Source organism: Crocodylus porosus, unplaced genomic scaffold (genome assembly GCF_001723895.1).
Source record: "Crocodylus porosus isolate Cpor-Errol unplaced genomic scaffold, CroPor_comp1, whole genome shotgun sequence".
In the NCBI taxonomy this organism is placed as follows: domain Eukaryota; kingdom Metazoa; phylum Chordata; order Crocodylia; family Crocodylidae; genus Crocodylus; species Crocodylus porosus.
Window position 1 is genome coordinate 95,811,383 of NW_017728886.1, and position 18,686 is coordinate 95,830,068.

The following is an 18,686-nucleotide window of genomic DNA, read 5'->3' on the forward strand; positions in this document are numbered from 1 at the left end:
GAGGGAGTGATACCTTAGTACAATGGGCTTTTGGTGGTTTTTCCCATCAATTTCCAACCCCCCCCTTCCCTCTCCCATTAAGGAGACAAGGAGGGGTAGCAGCTGTGTTGTTTTTTGTTTTTTTTTCTTTTTTTCCCTAAATCTGCTATTGATAATGCATTTTTAATAATATTTCTAACATAATGAAGGGGAAATCCTAGTGTGAAAGCTATTGGAGAAACAGATTTATAATCACAATTCCTGACCCAAAGATCTGACTTTGTAAAAGCTAAGTGCACACGGCAGTAGGATATGATCTCTTCCCCCCTCCCCAGTGCCCACCCCCCAGCTATAAAGTAACATAATATAAAAGGTATTTGTAATACATTTATATAAAATGTATTTATATTTACATATATGTGTGTGTTATACATATATTAAAGCCTTGTGTATAGATCAGTTTATAAAAGGTGTTTCATGCAAAATAAACTATATAAAAGCCACCCAGTAAGGGTGCATCTGCACATGCAGGCATGTGTGCTTGCAGCAGCTCAAATAGGAGAGGGCACAAATTTGGGTGAGAGATTTTTCCCTAAGAGCATGTGCCTAGGCATGCACTTTGGTGTGGGCCAAGTTGTGCTGCTTGGGGCAAAATGACCCTGCCCAGTTCCTTCTGGATCTGCAGCCAGAGGGAGCTAGAGGCTGGGGGCAGCACCTGTGCTGGCCCCAGCTGTATAAACCTCCTGCCCTGTGCTGGCCCCAGGAATATAACAACCTGCCCTCATGAGCAGGTCAGGGCTACTTGCCCTCAGGAGCTTCTGATGCCCAGCCAGTTGGTACCTGGGGATTGTTTGATAGGTCGTAGGTCAGAATGCAGATGTTGTAAGCTAAAGGTCCAAATGTGCTAAAATGTGGCAGGTTTTAAAGAGCCTTAACAGAGATCAGGGCTCTGCTAGTAAGGTATGGTGGGACAGCTACCCTACCCTCATGGTAACCACAAGAGGAATTGAACAAAGAGCTTCCAAATTTAAAGCATTAAGCAATTGCAGCATGTACTAAAGAACTATGGATCTTAGCTGAAGGCTGTGACAACTCATATCCTCTGTTAATTGACACAGCAGGAGGCATGTAATATACACTCCCCGACACGTTATATATTCACGTGTATTACTGAGCAATTCCTTAAACTGTGGAGAAAAACATTTTAAGATGTTCAGTCATCAGCTTCCTTATTCCCCAATAGATAACCTTAATAGTAAACTAATTTGTACATAGATCCATAAATTTCTGCAATTGACTCCTGAATATAAGCATCAGTCCTTATTATAAGAGAATGTATTAATCACGTTTCTGTCTTTCATGGTCTGTTAATTGGCATTTGCACAAACTAGTGATTGTTATCTTCTGAAGAATAAGAGAAACATTTCCCATTGTGGACTGTAAAATGAAACTGCGGTCATAAAACCTCAGGAACTGTACTGAATCAAGTAGCAGTGTGCAAAAGTAGTAATAATTAATAAGATATCAAAGCATCAATTTTATGGTGGTTTTCAAGTCCAGCAAGCTCTCTTGCCTTTTTGAACGGCCAGGAAAATAGGTGACTACCTGAATACAAAGTTAATATGCAGTTAGTTTTCCATTGGTACAATGGGAGTTTTAGCAGTATTCAACAACACCTCCAGCTAGAGAGCAACAATGAAATAATTTTGAGGAAGTTCAGGTTTAGAACATATTCCTCACCTATTTCAGAAAGAATTATATTGCAGAAGTTTGCTGTAGCCCAACTACCAGTTTGGCAAGTGGCTCTAACTGCATTTCATTCTAGATGGCTTTAAGATTAGAAAACTCACAAATAACAAAAACTATACAAAGTAGCGCTCGTGTTCCTCTGGAATCCTCTAACCATGATGTGAGCCAGAGCGACACCATGGTCTCTTTCCCCTTTCAAGCTAACAATCCCTTACCTAAATCATGTATATACTGCTATTGGATCAATTTTTAGCAGATGGCCCTTGATTCAAATTTACTTTGCCTTTTATCGTGATAAAGCCTGGAACCAGGCTTCAGCTGAATTAAAGCTGCATTTCAAGTTGACGTTGCCCTCCTCATTTATCTTGAGGTTTGTGTTCTGAGCTTGTGCAAAAAGTTATGGTAAAGGACTTCCCTCTTTACCCAGACATAACTGTTTTATGTATGCATGTGCATGTTGTTGTATATTCCAACTTTCAAAAATTTTTGTGAGACGTGCTATATGAATTATGTTAAAAATGAATCTCTGAAAATGCCTAAAAAATGAAAAGGTGTAGGTAGATATATATGTATTGGCTGATTAGTATTGCTTTTATTGTAACTCAGCAGAAAATGACTGTTTTTTCCTGACTTTGAGCAAATCCAGAAGGACTGTTTAGTCGAAATAAGTTTGCTGATACATTATTCTTTACACACTAGTCTTTCCTTCTAATGAAAACAGTATATAACAGCTTCTTATTGGCCTGAAGATAACACTCAGAACAACTGTTGAGCAACCTTTTCTATGAATGCACCTTAAAGGAACTTTTGCTTAATGAAATGTCACTGCATATTTTAGCACTGATTGCTCTCTGTAAATCACACTCTTTAAACTGCCAAGCATTTTTTTGGTTTTAACCAGTATGACTAAACAAGTGTGAACGCATCCACCAAACAAATGTAAAGTCCAAACACTAGTAACAAGTGAAAAGCAAACTAATGGTTCTTTTTGGTTCACTCAGGATCAGTTAATACTGCCATCAATAATGATATGAATCTATTGTAAAATTAGGTTAGAAGTTGGCAGCAAATCAAAGTAGTCTGGGGATTATTGTGAACCTGAATGAATTTCAAAATCTGCCCTTTGAATGTGTTGCCAATCAGATAGCAGTTTTATTGTTGAAAAGTTCAACAATAAGTTCAATCACCTGTTAAATTGTAGGAAATTAGTGTGTAAATTGCCCAATAATAATTTTTTCTTGCCTGAATGCATGTAAGGGCCTTTTTATGCATTAATTTTAGAAGACTCCTGGAGCTCTTAACCCCGATGTCACACAATGACACCTGAAACTAGCTTTAAGCACACTTTAGGCAGTTTGAAGTTATGCCATTCCAGGGCAGGTTTATCTCTGATCCATTTTAACCAGTTAATGTTCCATTAATGTGTGGCCACCCCCCATAGATGACTCACCCAAGTTGCAATCCTCCAGCATCCCAGGATGCGGTCGCCCCCCCGCCCAGCCCCCGATCTGTATGCACAAAGGGTCCGCTCCCTGCACATTACTGTCCAGGAGGTGGGTCTTGCACCAAGCCAACTCCCTTTTCCACCCCTGGGGATGGTGTGACCTTCTCATCCAAAGAGAAGCAACTTTGTGCAAACAGCTTGCAGAACACATGCCAGCTAGTGAGGTTACTGGGCATGGACAGGTTCAAGAGGAGGGTGTGGGGAACAAAGTACGGGATTGGATCCCCATGAGCTGGGGCTTCCTTCCTGAGGCTGGAGCAGTAGCTCCACCCAAACCACCTTCCTTCACCACTCCCAACTCCCAGCCCCCCTGCGAGGCACAACCAGCACCCCCATACCCCAATCTCAAATCCCAATTTATTAAAACATGAAACCTTCTTTAATTTAGTTCTGCTTCATTTCTTTTAAAATTCATTTCTTTTTCTACTTCTTTTTATTTTACCCTTCAGTGGCTGACTTCTTTCATTTCACCCTCCTTCCCCCACCCCCATTTCCTTTTCACCTCCCATTTCATTAGCCATCCCAATCCCATTAATTCTCTACCTCCTAGCTTCATGTTCTGACCCTCCTTCCCCCCCATATAGAGCAGGGTTAGAAGCCTGTCTCAGCTCTCCAGCCCTCTGGTGGCAAGTCACAGCTTTGCAGGTGGGGGCAATCAGAGAAGGTTTTTAGCCTTAAGGTAAGGAGGAATTTCTCTAAACTTGATTTAACTGATCAACATTTGAACAGCTCAAAGCGAAGCATTTAACATGGCCCTAAGTGAAGCCTAGTGCCATTTAATGGTACAGGCATTGCATTTAGATCAGCCTAACCAGTTAGACTGATCTAAATGCCCAATTGTGCAGGTATGCTGAGGGCTTAAATAGCCCCCAAAATGCTGCACCTGATCCTAGTTAGCTCACCTGCGGAGGTGCACTTAGATGGAGATCGGGTTAACCCTAACTAAGAAAGGGTTAGCCTATTCTCAAGAATGCCACTTGGCATTTTTGCTATTTTTGCCCTTCCCCCATGTTCCTCCCACCAGCCTTCCTTGCCAATCCCACTGAATCCCCCTGCAGACCTGCTAGCTGCCCTTCTCCACCCTGCCACTGATCCCTTCTGCCCCTCTCTCCACTCTGAGTTACTTACACTAGTTTCCCTGTTTGCCTTCTTGAGGTGGCTAACAGTTACACATTCTGCTCCCTGTCTACATTCATGTGTGTTACTTTAAGCTGTATAAATGTCGACCCAGTGTGGCAAACAACTTTATAAACCCTAAGATGGGATTCCTTAATAGCATTGTGATGGTAACCATCTGTCAGCATGTGATTCAGTACTACTTGCTTTGAATGGTGTTTTAACATTTTCTATTTGTTTGCTGATGTTCACAATATGGCCAGTTCTCATGATTTTTGGCATTGGTCTTAAGGTTTACACTTCGGGAATGTGAAAAACGTAACTCTTTCATATATATATATATATATATATATATATATATATATATACACACACACACACACACACACACACACACACACACACACACACACACACACAGTATATTGTTTAAGAACAATATATATATAGGCTTCACTTAGGGCCATATTAAACTATATATATCAAAGGAAGAGCTAAGTTTTTCACATTCCTGAAGCAGAGACTTTAAGAACAATGTAAAAAATCATGAATTGGCAACATTGTGTTCAGTGAAGAGAGAGTAGTATTCCCCAGCATAAGGGTGTAGTGTTGTATATTTTCCTGATTTTGTAATTAGTTAAGTGCTTGGCTTTAAGTAAGTTACTGGAACTTCAAGGGCTAGTGTGCTAATCAATACAAGACATTAAATATTTATCTCATAAAAGTAGGTGTAGGTATCAATGCATGTTTATACATTAATTCATGTTTTCAAATCCTTAGATGACAAATAATTTATGTTAAAGCATTATTTTACATATATTTTAAATATGTCATAGCAATTTTTGCCATAGATTTACAGGGCCTGATCTGCCATTGCCTAGCTGCTTTGACAGTCATAAATGTGCCTGCAAAAATGTGAGTAAAATGTTACCAGACTAAGGGTGGCACTTTCTTTGCACAGGTCAACCAGTTGCACCAGTGGGTTAACTTGGCTGAAATAATTTCTTTATACACTTTAACACCTTCACTAACTCAGTTAGATTTATTAGAACTTTAGGTAATGAGCAGTGCCTGAGAGACATGGAGGAGGAAAAATTATGTGGGAAGGGTAGAACAGAAAAGAACTAGATGAGTAGGCAAGAACCATCACTGATGGTTCTAGCATTACTTCTGTTATTTCCATTAGCCTAGGAACCAAATGGGCTAAGTCAGGACTTTTCTGGAGGCCCCCTTATTATGTACTCTACAATTGCATTTTAAAGCCAAGGGTTACCAATACAGACAGGCTTCTAATGCTGGTAGTTGAAGCTGGAGAAGTCAGAAAAGTGTACATCTTTAACTCTGAGAGTAATTAATCATTGAAACAATTTATTTGAGAATGTAGCCGATACTCCTTCACTTGAAGTCTTTAAATCAACTTTGGATGACTATTTAAAAGACCAAGTTCAACTGGAAATTATATACTGGCTTCAGTAAATCACATGATGTAATTTTATGACCTGCATTTTACAAGAGTTCAACTGCTTGATTATGGCCCATCCTGGCCATTAAGTTTTTGAATGACTATGCTGTTATACCCCGATTTTTGCTTTCTTGTGTCATCGGGTAAGCAAATGAAGGTCCTATCAGGTATTTGGAAAAACAAGAACTGCTAAAGAACAACATGTTAGAAAGAATTAAATACATCTAAAGCTTAAAAAATAATTTGGAAGTAGACTATGCTTAATTTTATGAACAATGTTAAAAGCTTTATTTTAGTTCACAGGTGTAGGAATGTTTTAATCATGTAGGCTGTGTTGTTATTGATGTATCTCTTACTGATAATGGGAGTTACAGCACTCTCTAAAGTTAAAGTCACATAATGATTTGATTCAAAATTGTTGAATGTATTTTTAATGACTACTTCATTTGCAAGTAGGTAAAGTTAATTCTAAGACATATTTGCTGCACACATGAACATAGCTAATTTAAGTACATAATGAAATTGCTAATTAAATATGTGCACAATAAGAAAATAGAAGACATGACTGGGAAAAGAAGCCCTGAGAAAAGAAGCCCTTCCTTCCTCAACCCCTTTCCTTATTTTGGGATGCAAAGGTATTGTGTGAGGGGTTTCCATGAACTTTGTGATTGTATTGTAATGAGACTTCACAAGGGTAGATGTTAAAATTGTAATAGTAATCTTTATTTACTCATGTAATAACGTTTGACTTCTTAGTAGTAAGCTTTGGTTCTATACATCTGTATGTAAACCTATATATGGACAGGTCTACAAAATGCATAAGTCATAATTCTTTATGAAAAGGCGCACACATGGAAAAACATGACAATTCAGATGAGGGAAGTATCAAGAAATCAGTGCAAGAAGAGTTAATGGAAGGAACACATTTTACAGGGGATTTGAAGGAGGCAAAAAAAGGGCAATTCATGACAAACAACTGGAAGACCATTCAAAGTGTATTGGGTAGCCTGACGGATATGAAGCAAAGAAATAGATGAATGAACATGAATAAAAAGATTTGGAGGAGTAACAGAAGGGTAGGATGACCTGAGAACTGAGGCGTGTGGCTTTGATGATGAGAAAGAGAAGACTGCGGTCTGTGTTAAGAACAATGCGGGATTATTTTGTCTAGCATTTTTCAGACAATCTACGCCTTAATGTTCTGTTCCTTTCTATGTAAGTTCTTATAGGATACTTAATCATCCTAGTGCTTTTCAAAAGTGTAGCAAGTAACATGGCTGAAATCTTTCTTGTAGGTTTTTTTTATCGTGTATCCAGAGGTAAAACTGTGTGTGCAGGACAAGGTTTTGTTTTGTGGAGTTTCTTCTTTTTAAATATGCTCAAGCTGCCAGTCATCTCTATTAGAAAAGGTAGAATCTAAGAAACCACACTTGTATTTCAAGCAGAGGATGATATGGTTTGCAATAGTCCTTAGTTGCTATGTTTTTTGCACAGTCTAGGTTTGGCCCCTAGAAAGGCCTGACTAGTGTGTTGATGAACTTTAGCCTTGTAGTAGAAAGTTCAGTTGTATTTGACATGCAGCGTTGTTGCTTAGAAACCTCATCTACTGATGTAGTTAACTTATTACCTGCTTCTTTAAGCTCGATAAAGAAAAGAACCTTGAACTAAATTTGATGATTTGCAGAGTTTAATTAATAGAACCATGACATTCAAATAAAAAGAAGAGCATAGAGAGAAAATCAGAGATTCTGTATAAGGAAGTGCCAGTGCTAAATAACTATAGATGAAGCAGAAAACAATAAAAAATCTCCATGTGGCAGCTTAGATAAATATCATAGATGTCATTAATAAAGAGAGCAAAATTAAACTATCCTGAAAGGAACAGACCATCAGTGGTTTTATGTAAGACCAGGTTATATGTGTGTTTCTTTAATCAGAAATCTGTGGATCTGGAAACAGGAGGCCATAGAGAATGGAGCTGCAACAGCCAGAAAACAAGATGAAGGCATGCCAATAGATTTTAGCATGCACAACATTAATGTACACAGGAAGTGGCATGGTTGTGGTGATCACTGGATTAGATAAAATAGAACGTGAAGGAAGAGTAAGGTCAAGTACGATGGAGTTATCACAAGCAGGTTAGGCTTTAGGCCTAACTGGATGAATAATTGCCTCAAAAAGGATATTAGGACTAACCAAAAGCTTACCAGTAATAGAAAAAGAAAGTATCTTTTGGAGATCTGGAAGTGTAGAGCTAGAATTGCCAAAATTGGGGCCATGATATAATTTTGCATAGAAAAATTTCAAAAAGATTTTTTTTTGCCATATAATGAAAAAAAGGGTCCAAGCAAAGAAGTTAGGCCATGCAGAAGTAATATGGTATAGCTAGCTATAGCCCCAAATGTAATGAGTAATTTGCCTGTGTTTTCAATAAGGATGATGATGTAATATATATATGGTATGGACAGCTATATCACTTGAACCATTCCAAGAATGTCATTGATTGGGAACCCACAGTTGTTTCAGTTTAGAGGTGCCCTCACATACATTACTGAGTGCTTTAAGTAGATCTTTGCCTAAAAGTAGTCATCTTTTAGGTATTTCATTCTTGATACCACTACCATCCATGGTAGTGAATACGAAGCCCGGCATGCCTCCCAGCAGTGAGTGCCTTAGTTTGCCCAGGATGCCCCAAGCCGGGGAGAAAAACCCTGTTTGACTGGACACCAAGTCAGAGAAAGAAAATGTCAGTTGCCTGCAATTGTCACTTTCTGTTCCTTTTCCTCACTAATATTGAATCCAATAAAAAGCAATTGAGTTCAATAAAGATCATCCCTCAACTTTGCCAAAATCTTGATCAAGGCCTTCTTAATCCCTGCTTCCGAGTTTCTGGGAACTGGGTGCTCTGAGGCTCCTAGAGCTCTCATGACTTTTAAAGAGTACTTTTTGTTCAAGCCATTTATCAGTTTATCTCAATTCCTGGTAGCGGGTTCAGTGCTGATTTGGGGGTGAAGGTGGGGTATTTGGACCCCTGCCTCTGCCTTCCTGTGGCACTAGGTGGTCTGGGAGCTACCTAAGGTCTCTGGCTCAGGTGACTGCCATAAGAAGATTGTCCTAGTGGTGACCAGGTAGGGGATGCCTGCATCCTTGCTTCTAGACTCTTAGGGTGCCTACACACATTTTGACACGTTCTAATTAGAATACATATGAGCAGACTGTATTAATCTTTCTAATCTAATTAGAATGCACCAGCATGCTGCAGTGTCACATGTATTCAGCATCCCATGTTTCAAAAAATAGTGGTAGAGGTGCTTTAACTAAAACTTGTTGAATGAGTTTTATTTAAAGTACCCCTGCTGCCATTTTGAAATGCAGGACACATAATACATGTGACATTGTGGCATTTTAATTAGAGCAGTTCTCCAGGATCTGGTCTAATTAAAACATCTCCCACCCACCCCAGAGCATGTGTATAGACACCCCTAGAGAGCTAGGTGTTCTGGGGGTGTTCAAATCTCTCCTGTATTTAAACAGGACTTTTGCCTAAGCTGCTTGACAATTTTATTGTATTTGTGACAATAAAAGGATTTGGTACATCTCAAGATGATTTGTGGTGAGGGGTTAACAGGAAGGCAGAAGGGGTATCCTTGCTTCCAGGTTCCTGTGGTGCTGGGTACTCTGCTGGGGAAAGGAGGGCTGCCCAGGTCTCCATGTCTTCCCCTCTACCTACCTGACCACTTCTGTCCTTCTCTTAACCCACATCAGTCTGGGATGATAAAGACTGAGTCAAGTGCAGGCAACATAGATTCGGACAATAGAGTTTTGGCTGCATACGACAGTAGCCAGTGTGAGTTGGGGAAGGGATGAGGAGAGGTGCACTGTGGGATTCCTGAAGGACTAACCAGACACCAATCACAGAAAGTTTGAAGTCTGCATATAACACTGAACTGGTTCGAGGAGGACCAGTTCAAAATAATACCTGATTATATAGGTATGCTTTTGAAACATTCCAGCAGGTTTAAACCATTCTAAATTGGCTTGTGTATCTGGATACTTGCAATTAAAACCACATTTAAAGTAGTCTAAGTATTCTGTCTATTGGTACCCATGAAAGGTATAGCTATTTATAGATTCAAAGCTAATGAATAATTTCCCTGTTTCCAGTAAAGAGGATGATGTATATAATAAAATAGCAAAGGCAGGATGCCTTACAAAAATGTGTAGAAATGGAAATTACCACATACATGATGGAAGCAAAATTCAAAGGGCTTAATGTGCTCAAAGGGCCCAAGTCAGAGGACAAGATCATTTCTATGGTCACATGATATGGGAGGTCTGGTGACAAGGCTTTTTAAATTAATTGGTCAAATAAGAAGCAATTCTGTAAGAACTGGAGAATAGTTGACAATAATATTTGTATTTGAGGAAAAGGGAAAATGGATTCAATTGCAGTCTCATTAGTCTGTTCAAAATAGTATAAAAACCTTTAGAACAAATTTTGAGGGAAAGAATAATTTGTGGTGTGAAGTTAAATAGAAAATGGAATTATATGCACCCTGGGTTCACCAACATGAGATTGTGCCAGGCTAGCTTAGATAGCTATCTTTGATGAGGAAATTGTTTGTTTTTTTTAAACAGGGGAAATGCTCTAGATTTATGTTACTTTATGTTATTATAGAACTGATATGGTGCAACATGGAAATGTATTAGTTAAAGTGGACAAGATGGATTAGCACAAGAATCGAGGTTGCTAAGGAAATGGCAGGCGGAAGGGAACAACCATGGCTGATTAGTCTTTCCACAATGATTGGTCTTGAGACCAATCTTATTTAATATTCCTTAGTGACATGAGGACAAAAGTAGGCAATTGTACTGTTGATGATGCAAGTTGAAAGACACCATCAGTACAGAGAAAGATTAAAATACATCATAGGAAGGATTGGATGACCTTGCACACTAGAATAACAAAATGATAGAATGTGCTAATTTAGAATCATGAACTTAGGGACTAGTTATATACATCACATGCTTGGGGACATCAGTTAGAAACAAGAGGAGAGGAGAAGGTCACAGAACAGATTCCTAGAGTCGGAAGGAACCTCAGTGCGCCATCTAGTCTGAACCCCTGTCCCTGGCAGACAAGATTGGGTTAATCAAGCTCTCTTAATACAGACATAAAATTAGGAAGAGGGTGTTGTAGTTAGCTATATATATATGATTTAATGTTTTTCCCCAATCCAGAAAAATGTGCTCTTTGCAGAAGGTATCAATAAATGTCAGTTCTTCTTATAGACATAAATTAAGTTAGTATACTTCAGTTAAATTACCAATGAACCTTAACATTACTAGTCATACTGCCAAACAGTTATATGTCATGAGCTATATAGTCATGAAATATGAAACTGGATGTTGTCATTATTATCAAGAATTACTATAAATATTTTCCAAATTGTGTAGAATTTATTTATTTATTTTGGTTAATAGAAAATTATGCATTAAGGAGAGTATATCATAGAATAATAGAAAAATAGGGTTTGAAAGGAACTCAGCAGGTCCAACCCTATGCTGAAACCAAGACCATACCCAACTAGGTCATCCCAGCCCAGCCAAGGCTATTTCTACCCAGGTCTTAACCTCTCACACAAGGTTGGAGATTCCAAAACCTCTCTAGGTAATCTGTGCTTTACTAACCTCCTAGTGAGAGCATTTTTCCTAATATCCAACCTAAACTTCCCTTGCTGCAACTTGAGACCATTGCTCCCTGTTTTATCATCTGCCATCACTGAGAACAGTCTAGCACCATTCTCTTTGGAACCAGCTTTCAGGCAGTTGAAGAATGCTATTAAATCTGCCCTCAGCCTTCTCTTCTCCAGACTAAATAAGCCTAGTTCCCTCTGCCTCTCCCTGTAAGTCATTTGCCCCACCCCCTAATCATATTTCTTGCCCTCTGCTGGACTCTCCAATTTGTCCACATCCTTTCTATAGAGGACGACCCAAAACTGGACACAGTACTCCAGATATGGCATTACCAGTGCTAAATAGAGGGGAATAAACACTTCACTTGATCTTTTGGCAACAATCCTACTAATTCAGCCCAGTATGCTGTTATCCTTCTTTGCAATAAGGGCACCCTGTTGACTCGCATTCAGCTCATTGTCCACTGTAACCCTAAGGTCCCTTTCTTCAGAGCTGCTGCCCAGCCCATTAGTCCCCAGCCTGTACTAGTACATGGGATTGTTCAATCCTAGGTGCAGGACTTCACACTTGCCTTCTTGAAGATCATGAAGTTTCATTTGGCCCAATCCTCCAATTTATAGAGGTTGCTCTCTCTGAATCCCAGCCCTACCCTCCAGTGTACATACTACTTCAGCCAGCTTGATGTCATCCACAAACTTGCAGAGGGTACACTCTATGCCATCTTCCAGGCTGGTGATGAAGATATCCAACAAAACCAGCCCCAGGATCAACCCCTGGGGCATTCCACTTGATACCAGTTGCCAAATAGACCTTGAGCCATTGACTTCTATGTTTTGCCAGCCAGTTTTCTGTCCAACTTGGATCAGTTCATCCAGTCTATATTTCCTTAGCCAGCTTGTAAGAATGTTGTAGGGGTCATATCGAAAGCCTTGCTAAAGTCAAGATATATCTCATCCACTGCTCTCCCTGTATCTACAGAGCTAGTCATCTCATCATAGAAGGGAATCAGGTTGGTCTGGCATGAATCCATGGTGACTATTCATAATCATTTCTTCTCCTCTGAGTGCTTAGAAATGGATTTTTTGAGGACATGCTCTGTAGTTCTCCAGATCCTCCTTCTTCCTGTTTTTAAAGATGGGCACTATAATTGCCCTTTTCTAATCATCTAGGACCTCTCCTAGTTACCACATGTTTTCAAAGATAACGGCCAGCAGTTCTGCAATCACATGGGCCAACACCCCTCAACACCTTTGGGTGAACTGCATCTGGCCTCATGGACTTGTACGTGTCCAAATTTTATAAATAGTCCCTAACCTGTTTTTTCACTACTGTTGGGTACTCACTTGCTCCCAGACTGCTGCTGCCAGGTGCAGTAGTAAGGGAGCTGACCTTGCCTGTGAAGACTGAAGTAAAAAAAAGAATTGACTGCTACAACCTTTTCTGTATCATCTCTCACTAGGTTGCCTCCTCCATTCAGTAACAGACTCATACATTCCCTGATCTTCCTCTTGTTGCTGACATACCTGTAGAAACCATTCTTGTTGCCCTTCACATCCCTTGGTAGCTGCAACTCCAATTGAGGTTTGGCCTTCCTGCTGTCATTCCTGCATGCCGTAGCAATACTTTTATATTCATCCCCAGTAGTTTGTCCAGGTTTCCACTTCTTGTAGGGTTCCTTTTTCTGTTTTATCTCATTGAAGGATTACCTGCTTATCCAAATTGGTCTCCTGCCATACTTGCTAGTAGTCTTCTTGTGCATCAGTATGTTTCATTTCTGCATTCTTAATAAGGTTTCTTTAAAGTACACCCAGGTCTCCTGGATTTCTTTTCCCCTCAGACTGGCCTCCCAGAGGTGAGTGAGTCAAAGTCTGATTTTTCTGAAGTCCAGGGTCCTTACTCTGCAGCTCTATTTCCTTCCTTTCCTTAGGATCCTGAACTCAATCATCTCATGGTCACTGCTGCCCAAGCTGCCATCTACTTATACGTTCCCCACCAATTCTTCCCTGTTTTTGAGTAGCGGATTAAGAAGAGCATATAACAGAGAGCTTGAGACTCTGTCACTTCAAAGGAGAAAATGCCTAGGGAGATCCCTGCAGGGGAGAAGGGGCACAGCTGCAGCTGTGTTGCCATGAACCCAATTAATGAGCCTAATTAGAGGGCACCTACAGACAACCTGGGGCAAGTAACCTAACCATGAAGGGGCAAGGCCTGGGACATATATAGGCCAGGGCCTGAAACAAGGCAAGCAGCCTGGCCCTGGAGGCTAAGAGGGAATAGCTTATCTGTAGGTTGCCTGTGGCCAAGTGGCAGACTGTGGGTGCATCATTCCCAGAGACAGAAAGTGAAGGGGCTGAGGGCTAGCAGCAGACTAAAGCCTATGATTGAGTAGGAGTATGTCATATGTAGCCAGGAGGCTAGAAGTTCAATCATAGCTAGAAGGGCTTAGGGTTTGGTGGCTTGAGTGGGACTCAGAGGGGTCGTTTTGAAGGTCCCATTAGCAGTTGAGAGGGACATGGTCTCCTTGAACCCTGCCTAGGGCAGACTGGGGGCCAGTGGGCCAAGAGCAGGCCTAGACTTGGGTGTCAGGGGACCCAGAGCCTGAGAGAGGCAGGACTTGGACATGGGGCTAGTCTATTTTTACTGCAACAAAAAATGTTATTTTTTTCCCTTAAATTTATTTAAGCAGCTTTTAAAAACAAAACTCAGTCTTTTTGGAAATTCCTTAGGATATTTCAGTAACACACCTCATAAAAGAGATCGTAGGCAAATTAGAAAGTATATTTACTATGGTATATAGAAATGATAGTAGCATGATCAGAAAGTGAATTGTGCAATGCCCATGTGTAAATGTTTCCTGCCAAAGGGTTCTTTTTTATGGTTTCTGTACCATCCTGTTAATTTACTAGAAATAATATGTAAATATAGGTCCCTGTTGGTCTCTCTCATCCCCCAAATTATTTCATAGTCAGGCAATTATTATATGCTAATGGGGAAATATTCTTTGGGCTTCAGAATAGCTATCACAGGAATATTTTTAAAAATACTTTAAAACACCCTTTAAAATATCATTTAATGTATATTGCATTGCCATTTTCATTTGTTTCGTGATTAGGATTAGGTTTCCTAATCTTTTCATCAAGTAATGATAAAGTGTAGTTCATAGATTTTGTTTGGCCAAACTCAATGTGAAAAGAAAATTTCTTAAGCTCCTTCTAAGAAAATATGGAGCCTGAACTGAGCCTGGCTACAATTACATTAAATAAAGGGGGGAAATGGTTCCTTGCAATAAGAGTTGAAAGCACATTCCATGAAAAGAAATCTAATAGACTTAAACTCAAAATAAAAAGTAAATACTGTGGTAATTTCTATTTAGAGTAATCTTTTTGATTGAAATGAAAGTAGGCAAACTCAAATATCTGAAATCATTTTTAGTGATTTTTTTCAAACAGTAAATGTATAATCTGATCTTTCCCCCATATCTGCTCCACCTTTTCTTTGGCATCTTCTGAGTTCTCTGACAGTACCTTAGGTGGAGTGAGAGAGCAAATAGGTGGGGTAAAGGTGAACTGTTCTTGACGTAAGTGTGGGTGAATAGAAAAATCCTGCTGAAAGCTATTATACTGAAGTCCACAGCACCTGGTTGGTTTTAATAATGCAGAGTAAGTAACTTCCACCTCAGTTGGCAGACAAGTTGCATCTGCTTCATCTCATTATTGGCAGAACAAGATGAATAGAAACTCAGTATCATTCTTTGTTAACGTTCAATCTTTTATGGTACAGTACTTGAATCTGTGAATCATGACACCATCTGCACAGAAGGAGGATCTAGGACTTACGATGCTCTTCTTGTTATGGCACTAGTTTCCCAGTCATAAGTGGTTTTAAAAGCTTAATTTTTTATGTGAAGATGTTTCATCATTATCTTGCTTTTCTGAAGAGGGACCACAGTAAGGCTGTGATGCATCATCTTTTTTACAGTTTGCACATTTTGTTAAGAGTTCTGTTAATTAAGGGTAAATTAACCACAGTAGGACAAAGAGGAACTAGTATGATGTATTGTTTAATCAGCTCAAAATCTGGCCGTTCATAATGCTTGTTCCTTATCTGGTTTTGATTTTCTTTTTGCATCTTGTCCTGACAGATGTGTGCCAAATCACTGTGAACATGGTGGTAAATGCACCCAAACCTGGGATGGCTTCAAGTGTACGTGTGATGGAACTGGATACAGTGGTGCCACTTGTCATAATTGTAAGTGATACTGTAAACTGTTTCCCAGGCATAATATAGAATGGACATATGTAATGCTGATGCTTTTTTGTTGAGATGTACAGATAAAATCCTAAAGTTTAAACTTGCTAAAGAAGCCCATGCTATTTTTTAGCACGTGGAGGAGAAAAAAGGATATTTACCTTGGTGTCATGTCTACCTTTCAGTTGCTACCTAAAATTCCACCCTAGAGTTTCAAATGGATGCAATGATTCTCCCCTAACCAATTATTGGAAGCTCTGCCGCTGGTGATAACGTAAGATCGATAATACTGAAACATATAAGCAAACTGATCCTTCTGACAATTTTTCAGTTAAACTATTACCTATATTTTAGTAAGTGCTACAAGCAGCAGTGTTAACCACTTACATTCCTGTACTAACTGCAGCTGCTGCTTCTTGATATCCTGGAGACAAGAAGCTAAGAAAAGGGGTCCTTGCATATTATACAGAAACTAGCATACATGTGCAGGGCCAGCTACTGTGGGGTTCTTGCAGGGGGGTGTTGGTTTAGTCTCCCTAGCAAACTTTTATACTTCTCACCTTGAAAATGTCCATGATTTTGTCACTTTCTCCATGTATGTGCTTATATAACACATTCTTCATATTAAGGAGAGAATGAATAGGTAAGATTTGCCAGCAGAACGGCAAACAGGGTATTTCTGAAGAGGTAGAAAATCCAATTTCCAGTCTACTTCAGACTTTCATATTTCCCTTTGCTCTATAACATTTACTTGAAGCTAGAGCTATATGAAATATTGACCTGCAAATCTGAGAGGTGTAACCTGTAGTTTTTATCTTCTGCAGGATTTTACTTACACTGATTAAAAATGGTGATACTTTACATGTTTTCTGTCTGCCCTCAAAATCTGTTCTGGATTTGAGCAAAAACTTCTTTGTGAACATGAATATAACTCTTATCTTGTAAAACAAACAAAAAAACCAGTTATATTCTGGGGGACAAGGAACACTTTCTGAAAGGACCCACAACATTTGCTTTTAAATGCATCATTGTTTAATGATTGAGATATATGTTACTATTCAGAAATCAGCAATACAGCGGTTCACAGGCAAATGAACAAGTTTTTGGAGAGTGGTGGGTACAGCTTCCTGGTGCAAGTACTGAAGAGACCAACTAGGGACTGTGCTTTTCTTGACCTGCTGCTCACAGAAGAAGCATTGCTGAAGAACCTTATATCTAGCTTGGTTTTGGAGTTCCTTGATGTTAAATCTCTTCTGCATTCCTTTCAGTTGTTTGCAGTGTCATGGTGCAAGCTGTATGTCAGCTGATCTAACTAAATGGTGGTCCATCCAACAGTCATCTGCACCTCTCAAGACTTGGGTGATAGGGACATCAATACGGTCATGGGCTTTGACAATAATATAGTCAAAAAGGTTCCAGTGATTGGAGCGTAGGTGTTTTCAAGTGGTCTTATATTTGTCACTCTGTCTGAAGATAGTATTCATGGTGAACAAGTCATGCTCTGAATATTTGCTGAGGAGAAAGGTACCAATGACTTTCCCCACCCCATCTTTACCAATGGTGCCACTCCAGAGTTCAGAGTGTTGCCCAGCTCTTGTTCTGAAGTCACCCATGAGGATGAGCTTGTCTTCCTTGGCAGTGGCAGGCAGTCTGGACTGTGTCAAGAGCACAATAAAACTGTTCCTTGTTGACTTCATCGTCATCAAGTGTGGGGGTGTATGCACTGATGACTGTAACATACTGGTTGCTAAAGAGCTCGAGGCAATTATACTAGATTGTAACATTTCAAAGGGATATGATGAATAGGGCCCTGAGAAAACTGCAATTTCATGGACTTTATGGATACCATGAAATTAGCACCTCACTGTGATTTTTAAGGGTCCTGAGCCTGTGCCAGAAAAAACGCATGAAAGTGCAGATTTCCCTTTGCAGGCTTGCAGCATTCACAGCCTGCAAGCAGCTCCTGGGGGTGTGGCCAGGATGCATCCAGGCAGCCAGATGAAGGTAAGTGTATCATTTTTCACGGAAGAGCCACAGAAGTACCGGGACCCATTTGCCAAGATCAGTGGTAGTTCCATGAATATTCTGTGAAAAATGATACCTGCACACATGCCACAAATTTTCTACAAGCAAACCACAATTTTCTCAGGGCCCAAATGATAAGTAAATGATGTTTTATTACAGAGAAGACATGCCATATATATATGACCAAGTATGTAGTCCCTATGCAAAACAAGCTCCTAGTAAGAGCAAGGCAAGGAAAGGCAAGGATCTATGCCATTTCATAATTAAGTAGTATTTTGGCAAAATAAGAAAAATAATTTTATATATTTATTTGTTGAGCCCTTCAACTATGATTTTTTTTCATGTGCTCTGCCATATTAATGCAACCACAATGAAAATCATTCTTTTGTATATGCGAAAAATATATTTAGTTGACTGAAATAAATGCATGCAGGGAAAGTTAGTTATTTAAACATGTTTTGACTGTTTAATGGGTTTTTGAAAATAAATAAATATAAGTTACCTTTCCTCCTTGAGTCCCAAAGAGAAAGCACAGGGAGATGGGACCATGTTCATTAACCAAGAAACTATAATAATCTAGGTAGCTGAGCATTTTTTTCTTAATAGAATTTTCACCTGTCCTCTGTGGGTAAAATAATACAATAGGGGAAGGAAAAGGTGCTACTAGCCCAAAATATCAAAAGGGGATTTAAAGTTCATTGGCCTCTTTTTCAGATACAGTAGGGATAAAGCACATAGGATTACAGCTTTGCAGGTCACCTAGAGAGGCAGCCCAGGAACCTTTACCTTTGTAATGCAACCAAAGTTTCAAACTAATCCCTTTCTTGATATATTGCTTTGGAAAGTCTGCTAAAATTTCTTTAAAGGATTTAATTTCAGTTTTCCCATGAATGTTCCTGTATTTTT

The 18,686-nt window shown here is 39.5% G+C and overlaps 1 protein-coding gene across 1 annotated transcript in view; it reads left to right on the forward strand.

The window, feature by feature from the left end:
• CNTNAP2 (contactin associated protein-like 2) overlaps positions 1-18,686 on the forward strand; it is a 1,403,431-nt gene that overhangs the window by 772,193 nt on the left and 612,552 nt on the right. Inside the window, exon 12 of the mRNA XM_019535795.1 lies at positions 15,649-15,755. Coding sequence (XP_019391340.1) covers positions 15,649-15,755 — 107 coding nt within the window. The remainder of the gene's footprint in view (positions 1-15,648; positions 15,756-18,686) is intronic.